General features: G+C 42.7%; 2 protein-coding genes across 13 annotated transcripts in view; both read left to right on the forward strand.

Annotated features, from left to right (window-relative positions):
- Positions 1–5,975, forward strand: part of LOC141948668 (dipeptidase 2-like) — a 47,129-nt gene extending 41,154 nt beyond the window's left edge. For all 9 annotated transcript variants that reach the window (XM_074881418.1, XM_074881414.1, XM_074881419.1 and 6 more), the window contains 3 exons: positions 478–553; positions 2,211–2,346; positions 3,558–5,975. In XM_074881418.1, coding sequence (XP_074737519.1) covers positions 478–553; positions 2,211–2,346; positions 3,558–3,752 — 407 coding nt within the window. In that variant the 3' untranslated portion in view covers positions 3,753–5,975. The remainder of the gene's footprint in view (positions 1–477; positions 554–2,210; positions 2,347–3,557) is intronic.
- A 9,749-nt stretch (positions 5,976–15,724) lies between these two features.
- SLC12A4 (solute carrier family 12 member 4) overlaps positions 15,725–21,844 on the forward strand; it is a 50,893-nt gene continuing 44,773 nt past the window's right edge. For 2 of the 4 annotated variants that reach the window (XR_012630586.1, XM_074881893.1), the window contains exon 1: positions 15,725–16,012. Coding sequence is in view for 1 of the 4 variants with exons in the window: in XM_074881893.1 (XP_074737994.1) it covers positions 15,739–16,012 (274 nt within the window). In the remaining 3 variants the exon portion in view is untranslated. Of the gene's footprint in view, positions 16,013–16,537; positions 16,638–21,844 lie in introns of those variants that run through there. The other 2 variants (XM_074881894.1, XM_074881895.1) reach the window with 2 other exon arrangements.

Genomic DNA, 21,844 nt, shown 5'->3' on the forward strand with positions numbered 1-21,844 from the left:
CAAGGTGTGTCACTGGAGGACATGATGCTCCCAAACGGAGCCAAGAACCATTAATCCCAAAGTAGTTGTTACTTTCTGGAAAACATCTTAAACCTTTGTAATTAAGAGTGGAAAACATAGGTATGTAATGGGTAATGAAAAATCTGTTGGTATATGTGGGGAATCAACGTGCTGTGACAATCATGTCTCTTTCCTCATTTGCATCTTATCAGTGTAGCTATTATTTTGAAGATTGCTGCCTGATGTTCTTAATAACTGATAACATCTAGTTAAGCATCAGTAAATATTCAGAATACATCATCTGCATTATTAAATTTTAACCTGTATTCTCAGGATGTCTTTTGACTTTTTTTTTTAAAGGATTTGATTAAGAATCCATGATTAAGGAGAACAGTCTCCTAGTGCCAATATGTCTGAACTGGATTATTTATTCTTGCCAGACACTTAGACATTGTTTTCTTTGATATTTTCTTTCAGACCATTTTGACCACATAAAGAAAATCGCAGGTTCAGAATCGATAGGAATTGGTGGTGACTACGACGGAGTGGAACGGTTAGTAAAATTGTACATACATTGACGTCTGCTCCTTAAATGATGAAGGTTTTGATTCCTTTTCGGGAATAAAAAAAAAAAAAAAAAAAAGGCAGACTAAAAGAGTTGTAGCAAGTTGTCTTGTGATGAGTACTAAAACAAGTTTTATGAAAGAGGGGCACAATGATCTCTTTTTAGAACTGTATGAAGCAGTGCTACAAATGTAGAAACAGATCCTAATGCCCTGTGAACTCTGGAATTGTGTTCTTCTAGGCAGTGGTTTGCATATACAAAAGCAGTGATGGAGGGTGCTTTCCTCCAGAAGCCAAAGATGAATGACAGAAAAGCTGCCTCAGCCTTTAGATGGTAAATGAGTTAGCCCAGGAAGATACTGTAAAACTCCTTCCTCCACTATTACTGGGGAAAGCCCAAAGTGTTTTGGGGCTCTGAAACCACTCCTGCTTTTGCAGCTTGGGTGAACAGCCTACAACATAACCTCTCCTGCTCACTCCTGGGCTAGTGTTGTTACAGCACAGTAAATAAATGCAGATTCTGTGGCATTTGCTGGCATAACCCTAAACGTTTTTTCACTTTTTATCTTTCTGTTGAATCTTCATCTCTTTTTTTTTCTTTTTTTTTTTTTTTTCCCTGGGATCGGACACACTTGGGTATGAAAATCACAGTCAGACTCACATCTGTAAATTAGGACCACAAAAACAGTGCGTCGGCTCCCATGAGAGTTAGCTCATCATAGCTCTGAAACTATAATCTCCAAAATAAAAACATAGTTTGCAACAAAAGGACACATTTCATTTCCTGCATTTCGCAAAGACCATCACTTTAGTTGGTGGTGGAGTTGTTAAGGTCCTAAGGCCTGGTAGAAAGTAACGGCACAGATTTCTTGAGATATGCTTATCACCACACCTCCACACAAAATAAAAATAACAGAAAATATTATTTATCTCAAAGTCAAAGGCTCATGGAAATACGATTTAAAATAGCTGTTTAATGCAGGTTTTGCAGCTTCTTAATTCTAATTCCTTTTTGTTCTTATAAGACTTAGCAAAAGATATATGTCAATTTTGCTTATTTTCATTTCTTCAGTAGAGGGTTCTGAATAACGTTCTTCTTGCTGCCTAAACGGTTGAATTCAAAACAATATTGTTATTCTAATTGCAATTTCTTTGGAAAAATGACTTTGTAAATGACAGAGTACACAAAATCACTGGCAACTCCTTAGCTCATCATGTGTTTGTAGGTTCCCTTTGGTTCTTAGTTACACAAGTGGATTGCACCAACTCCATCTGTGATGCAGCTGTTTCCTCTTACTCTAAAGGCCACATATAAAGAGTGGATTAATGCATACATGAGTTTGTTTTTTGTTTTAATATCCTCCATGCTGTTGTTCTGCCTATATACAAGTGTATCTTCATTCCAGAATACACAGTTTTGTTCTGCTAATGGGATCCTATGTGCAGAAAAAGCCTTTTATTGTGTCCCAGTCCTACTTTTATTTATGTCAGTTGAATTCTTAATTATTATTTTAACTTCTCAGAGGAAGAACTGGGTCCAAAGTGAGCTCACTCCAAAAGTGAATATGTGCAAAAGACTGATTAAAAATCTTCTACATTTTTTCAGTGATGTGTGTTGAATGTTCTTGTGTGACTCTTGCCAACAGCTTCCCTGAGGGATTGGAAGATGTTTCTAAATACCCTACTTTGATTGAGGAACTTCTTAGAAGAGGATGGACTGAAACCGAACTGAAAGGGGTCTTAAGAGAGAACTTTCTTCGTGTCTTCAGAGAAGTGGAAAATGTAAGATTAAAAACTAAACTGAATCTTGATTCTTACTAAGATGGAGAGAGGAACTGTTGCTTTTTTTTTTTTTCCCTCAATGAGAGAGCTATGAGGGAATGTAAGAACTTAATGCAATAATTCCAAATGCTGGGAAAGAAACCAAGATGGCAAGAGAGTGTTAGCGGAATAAAGGAAAGTGAGAGAGAGTGGACAAAGCTCTTTGGAACTTTTTCTCTCGGTGGTAATCTGATAAGTACACATCAATGACTTCTAAATAGAATCACTTCATGGTTTGGAGAAACTGCGGACGTACCAGCGTCACAGTCTGCCTGTGTTCGCTGGTGCAGTAAGGAATGCTGACTCCTGCAAATCAATTTAATTCTTGTCATGGGATTGGGCTGCTATCCAAAAGGCTCCTGCCATGACCAGATCATTAACAAGCCATAAACATAACAACTAGATCACAACGAGTTTTAAGTGTAAACGGTAGAAGCTAATCCAGAAGGATGAGGGAGGAGAGGAGGGAAGGAGAGAGACTATGAGAGTAATGACACCCTAAATGGTAACTTTTTCAAAAGCCTCTGTTGAAACTTGCGAACTGCTTGCCTCCTACTGTTTTTATTTACAGGGATAAGTAAGTAGATATTACACACAAAGCCTTATAGACAACATATATTTCACAGTGATCTTTTTTCCAGTTGCCCTTTTGGGGTATGTTACATGAGCAGAAACCAGGCAATTTTGTACTGTTCCAGTTAATCTGCCATAATATCTACTTAATGCCGAGTTGCACGTTGGCAGACTGAATTATGAAGAGGTTGAAATTCATCGCACTTAACTGATCTGTGAGATTTCGTAATATTTTTCCTTCTAAATTAATGATCTTTGAAGCTCTGGTCTTGAGACTGTGAGCTGACTTTCGGGAAGAAAGCTCGTGAGTTTGTTTGCTTAAGGTTTTCCAGCTAATGCATCCATATGTGGAGGGAGCCAAGACAAAGAACAGCTAGACCTGTGACTCTTGCTCGAAATGTATCTGTACTGAATTCTGGGAAGTGTTTCATTGGAATGGAAACATCAGCATAATGATGTTGATTTCCTCATGTTCAGATGTGTTTTTGCAATACAGTTTGAGTTAGTTCACTTGAAATAGCATTGAATTTGCCAGCTGCATAAAGCTTTTTGCTGTTGTTCCAGTCTGACTTTCCGGGCAACCTTTTGAATTTTTCTAGGTGCGGAACATTAGTGGACTAATGGATGTAGGTGAAAGTGAAATTCCGCAAGAAGTAGTACAAAATTCCTGTCGCCTAGACCTACGTAATCATCAGCTTCAGACAGTCATGTCCTTTGGATTTCCTTCTGTGGCACAACCTTTCAGTCTGACACTTGTAACTGTATCGTGTTTAATACTGTATTTTGAATCATAAGATCTATGGAGTCTAGAGAGAGATATACGGAGTAATCTGCAATGCAACTAGTTATCTTAAAAAGCTATGTAAAGCTATGCTAGATTTTTTTCTATAATTTCTATAAATTTACCTGCATACTTGAAAGTTAATGTAGATTTTAAATGCTGTAGCAAAAGCATTCAGAATTTGAAGTCATAAATTCTGTGTCATCTTGGCTAAACCACGACCAACATTGTTAACAGAAAGTATTCACATCTAATGAATAAATCCTCTAATACGTGACACATGGTTTTGGTACCCATATTGTTGGACTTGGTATAAGTACTTGAGTCCAGAATCGGCAGTTCCACACAGGAACTAGAGAATATGATTAAGACACCTGCGCTGAGATATTTTCAGATATTACTTCTTGTTAAATAAGACAACTTTCATCATCAGTCAATGGCTTAGTCAGAGAAGAACCACCACCCTGGTATATGGTTTTTTGTTTTGTTGCTTTTTTTTTAAGATGACAAGATGGATGACATGGCTATTTCAGTTTGGATTTCATGCCTACCACTAGCTTTAGGGATCCATCCTGCAGTATTAAACTCTTATTTTTGAACCCTGACCAGGACAGTGGGCAACTGGAGAGCTACTGAAGGGTGGAGGCAGGTGTCTTGCATTCAGATACAGGTGACCAGGCAATGGTGTAGATACATTTCTGTAATCTGGGGACTGCTGTTTGCTGCATGTTCATGAAGCTGGGAGCAAGAATAAGCCAGGACAAAGTAGGAATTCTGGCTACTCAGAGGGTAAGATTTTGTTCTGATATTTTTATTGCAGTCTGAAAAGTATAAAATGAGTATTTAAATTAAAATTTTTTTTAGAATGTTCCACAGCTTTGTGGAAATCTTTTTCACATTTGGACAGTGATCCTTATCAATAACAGGTTTTATTATTTTATTTTTATTCTAGCTGGCTAAAATCAGACCACTGTCAAATGATTCATAGGCATGAGATTGGAAAGAAATCTTTTTATTATAAATCTTCTGCTGTTTCAGCCTTTGGAACACGTTTTCAAATACACAAGGTATGTGAGGTTAGAAGCCACTGTTATACAGAAGAGCATATATTGGGATAGGCCTAATCTTGGTAGGCTAATATGGCTCAAACCTGGAATTTTAATCAAATAATCCTGATTCATGATGAAATTGTAAGATAGCAGCACTACATATTTGTAGGGTCATTTTCCTGTGCTTGCTGGTAAATGCCTTCTCATGATACTTCCTGTTAATTGTTATTTTTTATCCCATGATATGTGCTTTTATTTACTGATATGACATCGACAGAATCTAGCCTTACTATAAAATAAAAGTCCTGTAATTGATCTAAGGACATAATATGTAAACACACAAAGTATTTAACAACTGAAAGACAAGGCTAAGCATGAACAGAATGGAAACAGCAAGTCAGTTGTTTTCTAGAGTCACTTGAGACTCCTCCTGCCATCCATTTCTTCATGCCAAGTAGGGTTTCTGGAAGAAGACTGTTTTTTTATTGCTTCAAAATGAAGCTTCATTAATTTGGTTAACCAAGGTTGTCTCCTTGGTAAGTATATTCTGAATATACTACTGCCACTTACTGAATTCTTTACAAATCATGTTGAATAATCGAGTTGCATAAAAGCCAAGTTTTTAAGAAAGTTTCTCAATAAATACCGATCCTGGTTATGCACCTACAATGGGGAATTACTGCACTGACTCAGAAGTCTTGCCTTCCTAATACTGCTCGACTGGCATCAGAACTTGTTTTACTGGTAAAATGATGAATTCAATACAGCAAATATTTAATTCCCATCAGTTCTTCTGCAAATAGCTTCATAAGCCATTGAAAAACTGCCATCCATGGTATCTTTTCACAGAATTAGTACTGTGATAGTAACTTACATATGTGAAACAAAAAATGCTTCCTTACTCCTTCCAGCCTTTTTCTTTCTACTGTGTTGTCACTTTCCTGCCCACTTACTTCTGCTTTTTTTTCCATACTACAGCATGGATTAAAAATATATTCCTTTTCTTAAAGATCTGGATAATACTTTTATATGACAGATTACATCATCCTATAGATATTTGTCATTTATTTCCTTGTTTTATCTATAGCGTATTGCACTTATTTGACTGCTTTGTGCAATTAATAATTTGTAACCTTGTGGCAAAACATATACATGAAATTTAAATAAAATATTGTTTAAAACTGTGTATAGATACTGGTGTAATTTCACAAAACAGTGTAAATATTCGGAACACTAGGAAACCCTGAAAGAACCATGCAACTCATCTGCAGAAGGAAGGCTAGGGTATCACATGGGCTCTGGGTCAATGCTTCACGGGGGAGGTAGCCTCCCCCATGGCAGGCAGGAGAACATCAGGTATCCTCGATGTAGGCAGCCAGCCTCATCTTCACTCAGCGCCTAACCTATAGAGAAGTCTGAGCAAGTGCTTACGGACAGGGAACACGGATGACTCAGTCATTGCAGTGAGTCCACGATGACAGTAAATCACTTGGCCAAGCTAGTCAAGACATAGAGAACGAGGCTTATGGGGGAACTAGACAGGTCGCTGGCACCAAGGTTAGGATAATTTCTACTTCACAGCATTTCCCACAGATGTGTGATGATCTAGAAGTCCCTTTTCCCGTTACCAGTTGCAGTGTTATTTCAGAATGCTTCAAATAAGCTGCTTGTGTGAAACCAACATCAGAGTGCAAAATCATCAAAGAAATGGAATCTTGTGCATTGTGCAACGATTATGCACATGGTCTCTAGCTTATCTAATAGATGCAAGTTGTTTATTTTTCTTAAATGACCAGAATCACACAGCTTGAAACACAGTAGAAAGGCATCTCGTTAGAATTCCATTTCAAAAGTAAAATCATTTAAGATATGGCTGTGACTGCTGTCAGAAAAACTCTAGTGACCCTTCAGTCTGAGTGCTAGTGTCTCCAGTCCTACTGAGAGCAGCTTGTAGTAGTAGTCACAACACTGCACTTCTAACAGCTCAAGCATAAAATGATTGCACTCTGATTTCTGCCTCCCACTGGAGAGAATGATTCATCCTCAAATTGAATGCCATTGCCCTGCACCAATTAATAAGAGCAACTTGCATTGGTAATTTGAAATGCATGCTAGCTCAACTGACAGATTCTATTATGACTACGAGTATCAGATATAATTGAGATACCAACTTTGTAATAAGCTTTGTTGTCTGCCGAATGGAAGAATGCAAGTCATTATTTACCTCTTCTAAATAATGAGTTGTGCTAACATGAATTCTGAAAATAGTTATTACTATTTAAGTAAATCTCAAAATTGATGCACTGTGAAGTACTTTAGGCCGATTTTCTAAATAAGACTCAAACTTCAAGGCACCTTTAACAATCCAAGGCTCATGCTTTTGCATGTGTGATGTGAACAGCCAAAAGCTACAGACATAATATTGATGCAGACTATTGATTGGATTCTAAAAGGTTGATGCTTTCCCCAGTACTATCCTTTTACAGCCTAATGGGCTGTAGCATCCATAGAAATAAACAACTTCAATTCTCAGTTGTCTCATCTGGATAAGTGGTGATGCTAAACTAAGCCTAAAAAGTCTATTGCTGGTCTAACATATACAGCTGATCTGGTACGTAAAATCTTAGTAGTTCAGTTCACGTATGTAACTTCTCAGCAGGTGACTTGTTTGGGCCATGGAAGGACTTTTGCACGTTTTACATTGAATATGGACTTACTGAACTGTGCTGGCGCTTAACACCTGCATTCCTCCTTGCATGTCATTGAGCTGGTCAAGCAATATGCCAGCATATTTCTATGTTTCAAGGTCAGCAAACATTGTGCATTAAGTCTAACCACCTATACAAGTTTATTAACTTCTGTTTGATCTTAAACATAAGGTTCAGTGAGCATCTGTGCCACAGAATCCACTTTCAGAAGCTGGGTATCATTGCATCTCCGTCACCTTCTGGACTAAGGCGCAGTGCCACAGCAGTTTATGCCAGTGTCAACTTCGGCTGCTGCAGCCCTACCCTGTTTCTTCGCTGCATGTTTTCTCTCCTGTCCCTTGTGACAGCAGTGGTGTTTGTGTTCACTACACAGTAAGCTGGTTCAGGGAGCTGATCTAGCTGAAAACTGTTTTCTTCCCTCAAGTGATGCTGATCATGTCAGTGAGTATTTCAGTGTTAGCGGAGGGGAGGAGCGGAAAAGCAGTGAGACTGCAGCAACTTGAATTTCTTCCATTTGCTACTGAAAGCAGCAGCTCCTCTGTTCGCTCTTCTCTGGATTTATACATATGGAAATGATCAAATTGCTTCAAATTTTGAAAATGTAACATGTCTAAACTACCAAAAAAAAAAACCCAAAACAAAACAGAAGATTCTTCCTGCTAAAAGTGGCTTTTATTTGCTCTTAATATTTGTTCAATTTAATTCACAGACCCAGAGCCGTATGTTAGTGGATCTGCTGAACTGTTTTCAGGACAGATTAGGATGCTGGATAACTCTTCTTGGGGCATTTTGGAAGGTTTGACTCAGTATTCCAAGAACTATTCTTTTTTTAATCTGGTCTTGATTTTTGTCTTGATATCTTACCTACAAACCTTATATCTACATAGAACAACTTGAGATGGTGGTGGGTGTTTGGTGCTCCTACAATTTTCCTTTTTTTAACTTTTGAAACAAGAGAAATGGAAAAGCTTTTACTAACCTTCATATTTATTTATAAGTTCATTATGTAATTTCTGTCAGAGGAAAAACAAAATTTGTGCCAATGGAAGTATTTTTGTCCCATTTCTGTATTTCACAGATGTCCAGGATCTTTGGTGACTGAGCTAGAACCTCTCAGTCACTTGGCCCAGTATTACCAAATGAGCTGTTTGTAGCCTGTTTCACTTCCTGGTACTCAAATTGCAAAGGTGGCAATTCTTTTCCCAATGTCTGTACTGTTTGAGAAATTATTATAACCTATGAAGTTTTTTTCCTTGCAAAGCAAAAGCAACAAACAACTCCTCTTCCCTAAAACTGTGACCTCAGAGAGATATTAGACTTGGTTCAGCTGCTTCTGTCACAAGTCAACAAATAGTGCGTGTGTGGGAAAATGACAAAAAACTAAGTAAACAAAGATTAGCATTTAGCTTACATCACAGAAATGCTGCTGCTTCTAATCAAGGCTCCATCCGTAAGGATCAGAACTCAAATGAGAGGGCCCTTAATTTTGCTCTGCTTCTGTTGCTTCTCCCTAAATTGTTTTGTAAACTTCATGATGGTAATTCTTTCCCCTATATAATGGGTAAGTATTTTTCTCTGAAGCCCCTTCTCAGCACCTGGTTTCACTGTTCTCATAAAGCATTTCTTCCACCAGTTCTTCAATGAAAGAAAAGCACAGAGCCCAGGAAGCAAGAATTCAAGCTCCCCTGTGGGTTGTTGCTGAGAAACAAAATAAAGATTAAAATAGCTAAGATTAAAACTGAAGCTACTAGAGGTTTCATCAGATAAATCAAAAGAAGGTCCCTTTAGTCTGGAATACAAACATTTGAAAAAAGTTTAATACAGCTTTGAAAAGTCCATTTGGATTAACTTTCTTGAGTGTCTTCCTGTAGTTAAACTCAACATCTAAAGGACCTTGTCTAGGCCTGTGCTCAGTTTCTTCTGACCCCTGTGTTAAAAACTTCAACAGATCATGACAAATCTATTCATGCTAAAAATGTAACTGAACTGAAAATTGATCCCTTAGAAAAAGGAAAAAAGAAAAAAACACAACAAACCACTGAGTAGTATTTTTCCAGCATCTTAATCCTACCCTGAAAACTACTGCAATGTTTAACAAGTTTAGTGGAGAAAACTTTGATCCAGTTCTTCTTATCTGAATTTACAGAATCTGATTGAGTGGGGGGAAAAAAGAGATCTCAAAGATTTAGTAACTTTTCAGTCTCTAAAGATGAGATTAAGGTATCTTTGTAGAAATGGTTATTCCACATATCAAATACAGTCATGAGTAATTTTACAAGTGAGGCAGAGTTCGTTGAAGTAAATAAATTTTGAAGATAAGCGGCACCATAGTGTCCTCTTGTGGTCTCTTAATGTCTAAGCTGTGACGTGTTTTCTAGGAGAACAGCAAAATTTTCAGTTGCAGTTAGCGTACAAGCTCCTGTATAAGTATAATATGACCTCTCCTTGCCTTATTTTTCTCCTGGAAATGGCACATGGAGGATTGCATATTGCATCTCCCATAAGCTCTTGCTACACTGTCCCCAGTCCTTTACATGTGGATGAATGCCTTGCGGTCCTCTCCAAAGGACCTCTTTCAGTGACTGCTTATCTATGTCATGGACGAAATAGATCCTGATCTTTGCTAGTGAGAAACCTTCGCAGCCAGGTTGCCAGTTTCCGGTCTGCTTTGTCCACAAGGCTGGTGTGATCCTCGGATGTGGAGAAGCAGGAATGTGCTGAAAACAGAAGTTCACTATGGTGAAATGCTGGCCATGAACTTGCAGAATTTCTGCCAAGCTTCATGTCCAGGGAAGCTTTACCTTGGCAGTGGCAATTTTTGTTATTTTTTCTGATGCTCATCTCTGGTCAGCTCTGAACCTGAGAACCCAGGTTTCACTCTAGTGGAAAAGATCTTTCAAAACAATAAATAATAGTTATGGATCCACTGCTGTGCATATCCTAGCCTTTCTCTTTACACTTTTAAATATCTGTATTTATGCTTTTTAAATACATGTTAGCTTCAAAACTTGCAAGCATTTAATTCTTCCAGGTATCAGGGCTTTGTGCCTAACTATGGGAGATAACTGAGCAGGGTGTCCGGTTCCCAGAGATTTTTTGCGATGTTAGATCTATGCTGTCTGTAAATCTGCAAACCTTTCCTCTAACCAACAACCCTATTTCTGTTCTAACTGGAATACATTTTTTTTTCTGGGCCACTACTCTGCTACCGACTCGGTGATCCAGGGTATCTCAGAAATACTTTTCATGTCATACGGTTTAGAAATTTCCCATGGTTTCAAAGCAAAAATTCACAGATTGTCCCATTGACAAAGAGGAGAGAAGCATTATACTGGTCTGTATTAACCGAGATGCAATGATTATTATCTAAAACATCAGAATGCAGGTATTCCACTCAAGAAGTTTTATGTATTTTGGATAAACAGTTACAGATGTTATATTCAGGCTCCTTCGGCAGTGCATCCTAAGGAGGCCACGTATTCTGCCTGGGGACATAAACATTACAGTCAGCAACGACAGCAAAACTGGGCAGGTTCCTCCACCAATGAGGCATTTCAAAGCTTCATTTACAGGAAGTTAATTTAAACTTTCTACAAAGCTTTTTGACGTATCATGTTCTTATAAAGCACTCCAAACAATGTTAGGGGCAACGCAATTTTACAGATTAATTAAAAAAACCCCATCTGAATTGTAATTTTATGAGACGTTTATTCCTAAGGATGGTATTTTTTGCTTGGGCTTGATTTTCCTAGTTAGAAAAAAAATAAACTAGTTTATTTAAAATTAAGCATTTCCCCATGAAATTCAGAAAGAAAGGAAGATAAGAAAAGCTGTCCTCAAACAATTTCAGACGCTGGGTCTTCCTATCCTTCAATAAATGGCAAATCACTTTCATTGAGGAGTTGAAATGACGTTACTTTTTGTTGTTTGATTGAGGTTAACATCACATACTGTCAGTCCATAAACTAACAATGCTCCAGAGCTCATTTACAGGGGCCTTCCAATGTGTGTACTACACCCCTTTGTGAGGGCTGAGGCAGGTTGTCCCATCTATTACATGCTTAAAAGCAATCACTAATGCAGGTATTAATTCTATGTTCACTTTCTCCTAGGATGACTGTATGAGCACCATATGAGAACCTGTGAATTGCTGTCTGTCAGGGAAGGGCTGCAGCACCTCGCAGGGGTAAGTGAAGCATGTTTCTGTACCAGCCGATGTGGTGTGCAGTCACTATCTCGTGCCGGGCTGTAAAAGCCAAGCTGCTTTTTTTAATGCTTGAGTGGTGTCACCTGTCATAAGAGGGCTTCAAGGCAAACTTGACCTTGCTTGCCTGCCCTGAGGATTTGTATCAGGCTCTTCAGCAGTTTACCAAACTACCCTTCTAGAAGACTCAGAGTTCCTCATACAATCTTTTTCTTTGAGTTGAATCACATAGTTGTTTACTGTGGAAGTGTACTGACCTTTCAGCTGGAAGCCTATACCTGCTTAAGGTAGTTCACAAATACCCAGTGGCTTACCAATGAAGAACTGAACTGTGTCTTTGGTTATATGATTTGTAGGTAATAAACATACAGTTTAAAAAGCAGTTCCTGATTATATATCAGAGAGGAGATCATGGATTTGATGATCTTTAGGCTGCTGATTTCACTAATGTTGTCAATGTACACTAGAGTACCAAAAATTCAGGCCCTTTCTCATCTAGTAAGCCTTAATTCTGCTAAGCTGGTCTCAGTGTTTTTTTGCAGTGAAACCACCAGACTTTCTTAGAAGCGCAGTTTTTCTCTGTTGGGGGTGGGGTGTGGGGTGTGTAGAGGGGAAAAAAAAGGAAATGAGTATTATTCTCTGTGCTCTTTGGTTCTCACTGCCGGGTCTGTACACATATGAAACCATAATCCCAAATTGCATTTAGCTTTGTAGAAAATAGGTAATGTTCATCTCCACTATTTAATGAGAGAAAGCAATGTATTCTCAGGTAAGTACTGTAGTGTTGTAGGTCATCTAATTTAATTCCTGCCTCATATCAAACACCTTTGAAGCTTATGATGGCCACTCATCCCAAGTAACAATCAGTATTCATACTCAGGAAAAAAACCAAACCTCAGTCACCCAGGTTGAAATTTCACTTCTCTTACAAACCAGATGCTAAACAATAAAGTTGATATGGGTAGATAACTCCTTATCTTTAAATATGGGCTTTTTACAAGTCATTAGAGAACCATTGTCTTTAGAAACAAGAAATATTTTTACTTCAATAAACTCAAATAGTTTCCTCGGGCTAAATTCCCTCCTCAGACATTTGGATATAGTTTCCATTCCAGAGAGGGGAGTTGTTGGTATATGTGCATGAGCTTGATTTTATGTATTTTTTCCCCTCATAGGATACAGTTTCAGTGCCATTGATTTCACGATACTAAAACGTTTTGTGGTGGCATAGATGCCTTTTTTAGTGCCTAAAGAAAGACAGCTCCTTGCCAGACTTGCTCTCAAAAGCAAGATGAGAAGGAAGTGCCCAGTTTAATACTTCTTCCTGAATAAGCATGACTCCAAAAACATTAACTCTTGAGACTTATTTCTTATAATCCCTGTCTCCCTTTTCTAGGACAGTTTACTTAGACCAGACACTTTCACTCAAAAGCTTTATAAAGTGGAAAACAGGAAAGAAGACAGAGGACTAAGCATGAACTAACTTGCTTAATGGTGACTTATCTTGCCCTTTTTCTATATAAAATTCTTTGCCTCCTATCAATTAATACTTACTGTTCCTATTTTCCTGGTGTACTCTAGCTTATTATGTAATACTTATTATGAACACTAATGAAACATAATTTAACCAAAGAGGATTAAACAGAAAATGCTACTTTTTGGCCAATTGTTCCACAGGAAAAAATATTGCTGGAGATAAGACAGTGGACTAAGTGGTGCACCAGGATGTTTCCAGTCTGTCAGAACTAATGTTTCTAAAATTAACAGAAATGCTCTCTAGATGGCCAAAATTGGCCAACCTTTCCCATAGAAATTGCAGGTAAAACTTTACAGACCTCAATGGGATTGTATTTACAAATGTGCTCATTTTAGGGTTAGTGGAAAAAGAAGTATCTCACCCTAGGTCTTCAAGATACCATGAGTTTTCAGTAGAGGAAAACCTGGGAGTTTTTTGCCTCCTCAAAAACTGATGAGGCTGTTATTGAGATACACATGGCCACATGAAGATCATTGTTGTTTTCCGTAACAAAGAGACAAAAGTAAAATGTAGGTTATATGAAAGCACAGGAGTCTTAGAAGTCTTTCCACCTGTCTGATCAGTATTAAGAGGTGTAATTGCTCTGGCTTTCCCCAGAGGTGGTCTACCAGCAAGTTTGTGTTAAGTGAACTGAGAGACCTGTACCCCCTTGGCAGCAGTCACTCCACAGCATGGATCCTTCTTGTTTATTTCAAAACCCAACTAATTAAAAGTAGACTTTCTACTCGGTTCTCTGAACAAAGCATTCTCCCTCTTGTTTGTCTCTCTTCTGCTCATTGCACATTTTTCTTTCTCCCAGTGACCTGGAGATTGCATCGTCAAAAAGGCAGGCCAAATTCAGAGAGCTAGGGGGAAGGTTCTTCTGAGCACAGGAAATGTCTGGTCTTACCCTCTTCCTCTGCTTTTAAGCTTTATATCCTCCAGTAGGCTCCTATGCAATCCAAGGACCAAACCTACATCAGTACTGGATTGACTTGGCACTGTACACAGATTTCTTGATGAAGGAGCGTTTTAGTCAAAAATCTACAGAACTAGTTTGAGTTGATATTCCTGAGTAAAACGCAGAAACTGTTCTCTAGAGCTTTTTTCTGAGGATTGTTTAACGCACTAAAAAGGCATCCTTTTCATTTCAAGGCCAGCTTTCAAACACAGACACCAAATAGCATTATCAACTATCGATTCCTGTTTAAACGCCAGCTGGCACGCAAGGAAGGCCAACATCCCCATCGCCGGCGCCAGCTTTTTCACATGTGGAGGCAAAATTGAATCTTGCTCCCTGGGGCACACGCTGCCGGGAGGCTGCCGCGGCCCGGGGGCCCCGCCGCCACCGAGGCGGCCCCACCCCGCCGCCGCCATCCCCGGGACACAACAATGGGGCAGGCCCGGCGCCCAGGCCCTGCCTGAGCGGCGGGGCCGCAGCTGGTCGGCTCTGGCAGTCTGCTGCCGTAGCAACTGCCTGCTTTGCATGGAGCTGAAACACCCTCGGCTCCAGCCCGCCGTCACGTTTCCCCGGAGCGGCGTTTGCCGGTCCCGCAGCCATGTTTCCGCCTTCCCCCGGGCTCGCTCCGTTCGCCGCGTTATTTCTGAAGGCTTCGTACAGCCAGCGGAGAGCGAGCGGGCACAGGAGCCGCCCCGCCGCCACCACAAACGCAGGAAGCGGGGCCAGCTGCTGCACCTGAAGTTAACGATAACTCGCACAGAACTGACCCCGCTCTCGGGTGGCAGCGCGCCTTGGCTCGGCTCGTTGTCGATCCGCCGCAGGCCGGGCGTTAACGCCATGGGCAACTGCCGCGCTCGGCCGCTTCGGCACCCAGCGGGCTCCCGCTTCATCTCCCGCCGTCTCGCTCGTGTTGCCCCTACGCACCCCCCCACCTCACCCCACCGGGGGTTGCGGCCACCCGGTCCCCGTTAGAAGCGCAGGACGCCCCCGGCAGCCCCAGCGGAAGCGCCGCTTCGCCCGACGCGGCCTCTCGGGGCCGCAGCCCCGGGAATCGCCCCCCCTTCGCCTTCCCCCGCCCCAGCCGCCCCCCGGGCCTGGGCGCGGCGCCACCGCCCTCTCCGCATCGCTCCTGCCCAGCAAATGGCGGCGACTGGGGGAGGGGGTCGGAGGCGGCCCGGGGCACGGCGGAGGGAAATTCCCCCCCCCCGCCCTCGCCCCCCCCAAGGCGGCCCGGCAGCGCCGGCAAGGGAGGGCGGTGGGGGCCCGCCCCTCCCCGCCCCGCTCCGCTCCCCTCCCAGCGCGCCGCGGTTCCCGCCGCCCCCGGGCCCGGCTCCTGTCACGATGACTGCGGGAGGAAGGCTCCCCCTTCCCCGCGCCGCCTCGCCACCTCCGGCCCCTCCTCCGCGCCCCCGCTGCTGAGCGCGCCCGCCCGGCGGAGCGACCCCCTCCCCCGCGCCCCGGTCCTCGCTGCGGGGCGGCCCCGGCCTCCCCGCCCGCCCGCCTGCCGGCCCCGGGGGCGGCGGCCGCCGCGCCGCCTCGCCGCCCCGGCGCTCGGAGGGGAATGGGTGGAGTTGAGGAGCGCGGTTTCCTGAGAGGAAGTGACCGCACGGGGCAGGAATGCGCCGCCGGCTCCGCGCCGCGTCCCGCCTGCCTCGCTGCGGTGCCGCGGGGAGCCCTCGCCGCCCCGCCAGCCATGCCGCACTTCACCGTGGTGCCGGTGGAGGACAAGCACCGCGCCGAGTACGACAGCGTAGAGGGGCTCAGCTGGGTGGACTACCGGGAGCCGGCCGCGGCGCCCGCCGCTGGTGACTCCTACGACACCGTCAGCTCCGACGGTGAGCGGGCACGGCCGGGGCGGGGGGCGGGGGGTTGGGGGTGCCGGTCGCTCCCGGCGGGGGGCCGGGGCGAGCCTGGCTTCCCCCCCCGCCCAGCTCCGCTCCGCTCCCGCCGGCCGCCGCAGACAAAGGCGGGGGCGCCGGTAGCGGCTCTCGGGGGCGCCGCGCCCGGAGGAGGAGTCCCCGCGGGGTCCGCCGGGGCGGGCGCCGGCTCCCGCCGTTGCTGGGGCCGGGACGTTCCGCCGTGGCGGGGCCCGCGGGGAGGCCGGCCCGGCGGATGAGCGGCTGTCAGCCCGGGCCGGGCCGGGCGGGGGCAGCGCAGCCCCGGTGGCTGCAGCGGGTGCCCCCGCGATGCGGGTGGACGCGGCGTCCTCCTGCTGTGCGGGGGGGGCCGAGCCGGGCAGGCTCGGGGATCCCCCCCGGGCACTCCCGCCGCCACTTGTTGGCAGCCCGGGGCGCAGCGGGGAGCGGGGCCGGCGCGGGGGGGACGGGTGTTATCGTCGCTCCCACAAACTGCGGTCTCCAGAGGCGATAAGAGTACGTGGAGAGAGGCTCGAGTGTTTTCAGGGCTCCGCTGCCAAGTAAACGGGTGATGGAGAATGCAGTTAAATTAGCCGAATCTCAGGTGACTGTTTTTCTTGCTTATGTCATCTTAAAAAATGCGCCTGCCCAACTAGGTCTCGCTCCCTCAAACCGGGCCCTTGAATACCACAGCGTGTGTATTGTGTCTGTGTGGCTTTCACAACTGCTCCTGCTAGGCAGAGCTGCTTTTTGTTAGGGGTTAATTTATTCCAGTTATAGAAGAGGATCACGTAAGTAGGAGGGGATTTTGAGTGGTGAGAAGTACATTCTTTAATTAGGCAGCTAATATCAGTGCTCACCCTGTCTTGGTGGTTTGCTGTGACTTTTAGGTATAAATCAGTTTAAATACGGTGAGTGCTTTTAGTGAGAAAATGAAGGACACCCAGATTGGGAGAGTAGAGTAGTTCTGGTAAAAGGTTGTTTTAGCTCTTTGTGGGATCTGTTTCTTTTTTTTCTGCCTTGGTTATGTTTGGTCCTGTAACCTTTAGGAAGAGGATCTTCACATGGGCTCAGCTGGTGAATCTGACTTGCCCTCTGTGAATCATGCGTGACTCTAGGCAACACAAGTTAGTAAACACCTGACCTGTTCTTCCTTGCCCGTGCAGTCAAACTTTTCAGAATGCAAATGTTATTGGATGCACAGTAACCCCTGAAGTGACAGGCCTGTGCTTAAGGAAGAGAAAAGAGTTGTTTTGCTGAGTGATACTCAGTTGTCATGAGATCAAGGTCCAGTTCCTGCCTTGTCATCTTGTTTGGTTCTCTGCGAATCTGTGCTTCAGTCTCCAATATGTGCCATTCTTTTTTTTTTCTCTATTTAAATAGTTTTCAAAGGAAGTTTAGATGTCATATACCAAGTCGCTTACATAGGCCTCATGTCCATTATGTCAGTTCCTTCCAGCTCTAGTGTGGGCATTTTGAAATGATGAAAAGTAGGTGCTTTTCCTGACTTGTCTGTTATCACAGACAATTTGAGGGTCTAGCCCTGAAGGCTGTGCCAGGCCTTGACTTCATTTTGAAAAAAAAGGTCTATTTTACTCCCGGGTCACATAATGTATAGTTCATGTGTATGAAAGTAACAGGTGCTTTTCGCCCGTCTCAGCAGGTCGAGGTGGAGGCCTCATGGAGTACTTTTCCCACTAGCTAGCCCTGGCCATGGGTTGGTAAGTGTGACTTGGGGAAGCTGCTGTGGTGGATAAAGGAAGGTCAACTCAAAGCGGCTGTCATTCGGATATGAGACTGTAGGATGTGTGCGAACAACACACTGGAAGATACTCAGCTCCCTGTCACAGTCTATCAGTAGCTGGAAAGCTGTGATCTCTTAAGGACTGCTATTCTGACTGCAGCACAGAACCATGCTGCTGGAAGTTAGCTGGGTCTCTATTTTAAAACTGATAAATATCTAGTAACATCTTTATTAATATATGGTAGTTAGTTCTGTTTCTGTTTGAACTATAACTGCCTTCTATTTTTTAATTTACTTTCACAGTAATTAAGTGTTGTTTCATATCCTCAGGGTGTACGTATAAAGATATGCTGCCTTGCCTGCCTGTACTGACAAGCTCTTCCCCACTAGCCTTTTCTGTCTCTTCCTAGGTTTCTTGGGTTTATGGCCCTGTAGAGGGGAACCTGAACTCCTCTGTGTTACTCCTTTGGTTCTGGGTGCTTCCTTCTACATCCTGTGCAGAGTACAGTAGCCTCTTGTACTGGGGGATGGTAATCTGACATGGTGGAGGTGGGAAGCTCCTGTTGAAGACAGAGTAGCTCCACGGACTGGAGCCTGCAGGCAGAAGGGAGGAGAGTGACCCTCCATCCAGAGCCTTCTGTGGCAGCTGATTATGGGGCTTATGGAGGGATTTTTTGGTGTTGGTGATGCCCCTGATTCCAGATAAGGTAACCCTGTTTGACTTGAGTGCACAGTCTCAGAGTTGTAGGTTGTGGCCCTATCAAAGTGCATACAATTCATATTGGCACAGGGAGCTGCCTGAGCAATGCCAATTGTCCAGTCTTTTTGTGCGATCGATTAGCGCCACCATAGTCAGTGTGAGGAATTGGTTGCTGTTGTTCTGGTGAATCTTCTCCAGGGAAAATTTTATTTTATCAGCTTGCTGTTCAGAACCTTATTTAAAGACGTCTTTGGATTGCTCGGTTTGATCAGAGGTGGGTTTAAGTGACTCAGTAATGATATGGCCCTTGAAGCGTATGGTCTGTCATGTATCTGTTTATAGCTGGTCTGTAACAGTGTGCAAAGTAGTGGGTTTGTTGTCCAATACTCCTTGCACAATCTTTTAGGCTGTTGCTTATGTTTCTGACAGATTCTTATTTCACTCTGACCTTTTCACTCCAACTTTTATTTGTCATAGCTTTGTTTTTGAATGTTTTTCCTGAATTTTGCATTATTTGGGACATCAAGTGATATGGTGTCATGTAAACACCACAGACATGAAGCCATTCTGCAATAGAATTTCTTGTCAACAATTCCTGTAAGAAGACATTAGTCAGTGTGCTATAATTTAGTCTTCCCAGATAGCTCTAGTGCTTGCTTGTGAATAAAATCAGCCTTTTTTTTTTTTTTCTAAGCAGGTTCCACCAGCTGCCACTGCTTATAATAGATTTTGACATCTTCCATTTAGAAAAAGAAGTACAAAGAATTATCCTGTGATAAACTTGTGAGCCCTGCTTTATGGATCGGCAGGGATGAGAAATGTGGATTTGGCATCTCTTCAGTCTTTGAAATAATGCCAGCATGTTAGGTTGGGTACACAGGGTAAGAAGAGGGACAGTGGGGTCTGAATAGTGTTTAAAAAAAGCAGATAAGCTTTGCTTTAATAGGAATCTCAGCTCCACAGTGATTGTGCACCCTGTTAACCAAAGTGCGGCAATGTCATGTGTCCTGTGGGAAGTTATTTATCTTCCTGTGACTTTTGTTTGTGGAAATGAGACACTAATCAGCTTGGTGTCACTAACCAGCTTTGGTCAGCTGCCACCCTTGGTTTTTGCCAATGAATTGCTCTGCTTATGTTTCAGTTATCACATGGCTTCCTTTCAGCCCACAGTTTTCTGACTAGACTTGAGACCTTTTCCTCATGCTTATAGTCTGCATCAGTGCATACAGTGCCCTTGTGCAGCAGCAGATGATGCAGGTCATTTGCAATAAGCTATTTTTGAGAAGATTGATAAAGGAAGTTCTGGTGCGATAGCAGTGCGCTTTTACTTTAAGCTTCTTCCTGCTTCATTGCTTTTTAATAGGTGTTAACTTACTAGTAAAGGTTTTAAGTCATTTGCAAGACTTGAAATAAAGCTCACATAAAATATGTCTGAAGACGCTTTCAATGGGGATACATAAATCATTCAAAAATTCCTTTTCAAAGCGCTTAATTCTTATATATAGGTGTTTTGGCAAAATCCAGAGATAAGATAAAATTAGTCGTATAATGAATTAGATACTACAGCTATACAGGAGTGACAGAAACATATGTCCAAATATATTTAGGTTATCTTAAATTCAAGAACTTTTGCTAGCAGCAATGTGGGTAAAGGGCATTGTTACAGTAGTCATAGCAGGATATTTTTGCATAACCTCTGTAGCACGTGCATCATCAGCATTTTTCATGTTGCCTCAAAACTGCAGAAGGAAATTGTGGGGGAGGGAGCTTGGGGAGGAGTTGAGGCAGAAGCTCTGAATTGTTCGGGAGGAAAGAAAGTAACCTGAGAACAGAAATACACTGATGTCAGTGAACTATCTCTTCTGGTGATTTGTTCACTGTTGTCTTGCTGAAAATGGTATGGAGACTGCATCTTCAATTTAGTTGCATTTTGAGGAGGAAGGAGTGTTTTTTCTGTTCTTCCAAGCTTGACACCCATTTTCCCTCTCTGTAAAGTTTAATGTGTACATTTGGAGATATTAAAGGTGTCCTGTCAATGCTAAATATGTCCGTATTTGTTCCTGTTCCATAAAGGATACTTGTGAGATACTTGTAGGCTACACAGCAGTGGTTGTAATTTGAAGCGCAGATCCTGGAAGGGGTCTTAGCAGCAGTGCCATCCCTGTGAAGTCCTAGTATGGTGGGGTTTTCTGATTTTTTTTTTTTTTTTTTTTTTTTTTTGTGCAACTGACAAGTAGCACAGCACTGAGCAGTGCCAAACTCCAGAATACTGTTTTTAACAATACAAGTACATAGATAAGTGGACTTCTGCTTCAGATAAAGAAAGATAAGAGTGTGGTATGTGAAAAATGAGAGTGAAGAAGTGCCTTGTGACATCATTAGCTGTTTATAACACTTGGCTGGGTGAAGGAGATGGTATATACTTTGTAGCCTGTAAGCAAAGAATTTCTCAGAGAAGCTCATTTTCATGGAGCCCATGGTGGATACCTCAGGTTTCTTTTGGCAGCATGCAGTGTTGTGAGGTTTAATTCATCTATTAAAATGCTCATCTAGGAAAAGAGAAAAGTTCATGTTACTGCATAAACTGTTACTTTTGCTGAGCATGTCTTTCATACCTCTTCTAATTTGTGCAGTGATTAAGACAGAGATGGAGAGGCTGCAGCTGTCCAGTACCAAGGGAATCTTTGTGCCAACTGCTGGCAGCCAGGAGACTTGGCTAAATATAGAAAAACATGGGCCTTTTTGTGGGTTCTCTGGTATTTCAGTTATTTGGAAGAGCTCTGGGAAGGATCTTTGTGATGTGACTAAGTGATTTGAAAGCAACTCCCATAGGTGTGTATGTGTGGGTCTGTATGTTTTTCCAAAAAGCTAAGAGAAGATAAAAAAACCCCCAAACAACCCTCTGCTGGTCTTTTGTAGCTGCTTTTTTTTTTTTTTTCCCCTCCCAGAAATCACCTGGTTTAGAAGACTAAGCAATTGCACATGAAAAGATGTGGATTTTCCATCTAATTCTATCTGCAAACGCTCACTCATTTTGACTTGCTAAGTGCCCATTTCAAACTTGAGTTGAGACTAAGTTTGGGAATTTTTTTACATGCTGAAGCTATGTCTTTTATTCAATCTCTGCACTTTTCTAAGGAAATTCAAATATGGTTTTGGGTTTCTTACATTGTGTTTGTAGTACATCTCTCTGGGATGTGTAAAATTGACCTGTGTGTGTATTGTTGCAAATTTCTTCAGTGTTTCACTTCCTTAAAGAAAATAGTGACATTGCCTTTCTTTTCCCCACTGCAACAAAAGTAAAGAATATGGTTTTGCATGCTCTTCAATATAAAGTTTAAATTTGGCTTTTGCTCTAAAGTTCTAT

This window comes from Strix uralensis, chromosome 12, assembly GCF_047716275.1.
Source record: "Strix uralensis isolate ZFMK-TIS-50842 chromosome 12, bStrUra1, whole genome shotgun sequence".
Classification (NCBI taxonomy): Eukaryota; Metazoa; Chordata; class Aves; order Strigiformes; family Strigidae; genus Strix; species Strix uralensis.